Source organism: Octopus bimaculoides, chromosome 19 (assembly GCF_001194135.2).
Source record: "Octopus bimaculoides isolate UCB-OBI-ISO-001 chromosome 19, ASM119413v2, whole genome shotgun sequence".
NCBI classification, from domain to species: Eukaryota; Metazoa; Mollusca; class Cephalopoda; order Octopoda; family Octopodidae; genus Octopus; species Octopus bimaculoides.
The window spans coordinates 54,691,048-54,695,012 of NC_068999.1; the positions used below are offsets into that span (position 1 = coordinate 54,691,048).

Genomic DNA, 3,965 nt, shown 5'->3' on the forward strand with positions numbered 1-3,965 from the left:
GCACATAAAAGACACCATTTCGAGCGTGGCCGTTTTCGTGCGGGTGACACGTAAAAGCACCCACTACACTCTCTGAGTGGTTGGCGTTAGGAAGGGCATCCAGCTGTAGAAACTCTGCCAAATCAGACTGGAGCCTGGTGTTGCCATCCGGTTTCACCAGTCCTCAGTCAAATCGTCCAACCCATGCTAGCATGGAAAGCGGACGTTAAACGATGATGATGATGATGATGATATAGAGAGAGAGAGAGAGAGAGAGAATTTGTGTGTGTGCGCGTGTATGTTCCTTATGCATTCCAAAACTAAGTAGCTGATTTTAACGTATGGGGTATTAAAAGATTCAGTAGGCTTTTGGCTACCTAATAAACAATATTTTCATTCATATATTTGCATTACAAAAATTGTCATTTTTCTTTTAGTTACCCCGTTGTAAACATTTTATATCACCACCACAACGACAATGACGTCACATTTTCTATATGAGAGTGTTTGCACGTTCGTTGCCCATGTTAAGCTGATGACTGACAAGTATATGTGTATGATGGTGTATGTGTCTGTCAGTATACATACATTTTTGTGACGACTGACACACACAGGGACAGAGATAGGCTTCAGGTGTGTGTTAATGTATGTTTGTGTGTGTCTTAGTTTATGTATGTAACTTTCTCCTGCTCAACAGTGAAACATGCCGATATTGAAAGTTTAGTTGCAGCCTGGACTTTAATCGAACAACAGCGTTCACTTTGAAGTACTACCAACATGAAGATTTGGCTGATTTAACACCACTCACAATACTCGCAAATATATATACACCTAGAGGAAATATTTTCTGTTATAGCCCTGGCCTAACAAAACATTATGAATGAACCTGGTAGACAGAAACTGAAAAGAAGTGCATTGTATGTACATATGTAGGTAAAAGCATCCAGCACACTCTGTGAAGTGGTTGGAGTTAGGAAGGGCTTCCAGCTGTAAAACCCATGCAAAAACCAACTGGAGTCTGATGCAGTCCCCTGGTTTGCCAGCTCTGGTCACACCATCTAACCCATGCCAGCATGGACAATGGACGTTAAATGATGATGATGATATGTGTGTGACATCACAAGATGGTTGTAAACTAACATCACCATCTTACAAACAATGTAGTTTATTTCTAGTCTTTTGTGAAGAACGTGTCTAGTTGTGGGGAAATATTACCTTGTCAGGAAAGAGGCGAGTGTTGGTGACAGGAAGAGCATCTGGCCACAGAAAAAAAATCTAACTCAACAAATTCTGCCTGACCAAAGCAAGCATGAAAAAGTGGACATTGAATGATGACGATAATGATAATAATGATGCTCAACTGTGCTGTTTTCATGGAATTATCTACTGTGTTGTTTAAATATACAATTGACTTCATCTATTAATACAACAGAGATTATAAATGAGAAAAAGGACTTAACTCACCGTGTAACCACCTCAGGGGCCATCCAATATGGGGTCCCGACCATAGTAGACCTTTTACTTTGTTCTGGAGATAACTGGGCACAAAAGCCAAAGTCAGCTAAACAGGTTGGAAAAATAACAAAAGGGAAAACAATTAGTACAAATAAACAAAACATTTTGCGTTCTTACAAATTTGTTTTTATTGATAGTGTTATTACTATGTTTGAAGGTGCATGGCTCAGTAGTCAGAGTGTCAGGCTCACAATCATGAGGTAGTGAGTTTGATTCTCAGACTGAGTTGTATGTTGTGTTATTGAGAAAGACACTTTATTTCATGTTGCTCCAGTTCACTCAGCTGTAGAAATGAGTTACAGCTGGGCACCAGTGACGTTGCATCAGCCTTTGCCTTTCCCTCGGATAACATTGTTGGCATGAGGAAGGGAGGCTGGTATGCATGGGCAACTGCTGGTTTTCCATAAACAACCTTGCCTGGACTTGAGGGTAACTTTCTAGGTGCAATCCCATGGTCATTCCTGACTGAAGGGGGTCTTTACTCCTTACTATCTTAGCCTACAAGGAGGTGAGTTGTCAGAATTGTTAGTGTGCTGGACGAAATGCTTAGAGGCACTTCATCTTTCTTTATGTTCAGAGTTCAAATTCCACTGCAGTTGACTTTGCTTTTCATCCTATCGGTGTTGATAAAATAAGTACCAGAGTGACACAGGGGTTGATGTAATAGACTTAGCCCCATTCCCCAAACCTGCTAGCTTTGTGCCAACATTTGAAACCAACAAAATTCCTTGATCGAATTATTATAAAGGCTGGCCGAATTGTTAGCATGCAGGACAAAATGCTTAGCTGTACTTTGTCTTTCATCCTTTTTGGATGAAATAAGCACCAGTTGAGCATTGGGGATAATGTAATCGACTAGCCCACGCTCAGAAAATTGCAGGCCTTGTGCCAAATGGAAAAGGAGTTATCTGTTATGTTAGTCTATATTCTTTATTGTGGCTACTAACTTCTAGATCAGTGTTTCTCAACATATTTTTTGCCTAGTGCTCCATCATGAATACAGCTCATGATGGGGAACACTTAAGAAGTTTTAATTAAAACTTGAGTTTTTCTTTAAAGGGTTTAGGCAAACATTTTGACTCTGTACTTATTTTTAACGTTTGTTGTTCTATTCTGTTGGTCTCTTGCTGAACTACTCAGCTACAGGGATGTACAGAAACCAAGAGCAATCGTCAGGCAGCGACAGGGAACAAACATAAAAACACATACATTATATTCACACACAACAAGCTTCCACACAATTTCCACCAACCAAATTCATTCACAATGCATTGGCCAGTTCAGGGCTATTGTAGAAGTCACATTCCAAGGTGCTGTGCAGTGGGATTGAAAAGAGTGCTTCTTAGCCGCACAGCCTTGGCTGTGCCCTATTCACTTGTTACTAGGAAGTAACCAATGCCCTACTAGTGGGGTATGCAACCCATCTTGAGAAACACTATTCTAGATTATCCATTTGTTTTAAAGTAGATATGAGAGGGTAGTGAAATGTTCCTGGCTTTAAGGGTATTGTGAAAGGCCAGGTTGGAGGACCAACCTCCCAAGTTCTTTTACAGGGCTTAGAAAAACTGAAGGACTGCTGCAATAAGTGTGTGAATTTGAGAGGGGAATATGTTGGATAAAATCATAATTAACTGATCTTTCTCTACTTTCTTTTACCCAAAGCCAAGAACTTTTCAGCACTCCCTCATACATAAGACAGAATATACAGTATACTTAACCAATATACTTGGACTCAATCTGTGTGCTATAAGGAGAGGATTTTTTTACCAATGGTAGATTACTTGTATTTTATAGACATGTTTTGTCTGGCAGGACACCAGAGCAAGTAGAATAACAAGAGATATATAATTTCCAAGACAATAATATCAATGAAAATGATCAAAATATAAATTAGGTTATCAACAAATTCCATCATCAACAATTGTTTGGCATATGATACAACAGGTGTACAACATGGTATCTAGTCAAATGACATGTATTTAACTCATACTTACTTAACTTCACACTACCATCCATGCCAAGAAGTATATTATCACTTTTTATATCCCTATGAATCACTTGGTTTTCGTGTAAAAATTCTAAGGCTTGCAAACACTAGAAATAAAGAGAAAATGACAATTATAGGATAATTATGTTCTTTTTGTCTCATTTAAAATTAAGCATAAAATGCAATGACTTATACACAAGCAAACATAGTGTGTATCTGATAGGAATGGTGACGCAGACAGGAGAACTAGAATTCTGAATATGAGTATATGCATATTTTTTATTAATATTTAATAGAAACAACAGACTGAGAGTTTTGTGCATTGGCAATTATCAAACTATAGGGGTGGGCCCTGGCCTTGCCAGCTCCTGTCAAGCTGCCCAACCCATGCCAGCATGGAAAACAGACATTAAATGCTGCTGATGTTTATGTGTGTGTGTATATATATATATATATATATATATATATATATATATATATATAT

At 38.5% G+C, this 3,965-nt stretch overlaps 1 protein-coding gene across 10 annotated transcripts in view; it reads right to left on the reverse strand.

Annotated features, from left to right (window-relative positions):
* LOC106875408 (serine/threonine-protein kinase PAK 1) overlaps window positions 1-3,965 on the reverse strand; it is a 189,948-nt gene that overhangs the window by 9,908 nt on the left and 176,075 nt on the right. For all 10 annotated transcript variants that reach the window (XM_014923521.2, XM_014923522.2, XM_014923523.2 and 7 more), the window contains 2 exons: window positions 3,489-3,588; window positions 1,444-1,540 (listed from right to left, as the gene is read on the reverse strand). In XM_014923521.2, coding sequence (XP_014779007.1) covers window positions 1,444-1,540; window positions 3,489-3,588 — 197 coding nt within the window. The remainder of the gene's footprint in view (window positions 1-1,443; window positions 1,541-3,488; window positions 3,589-3,965) is intronic.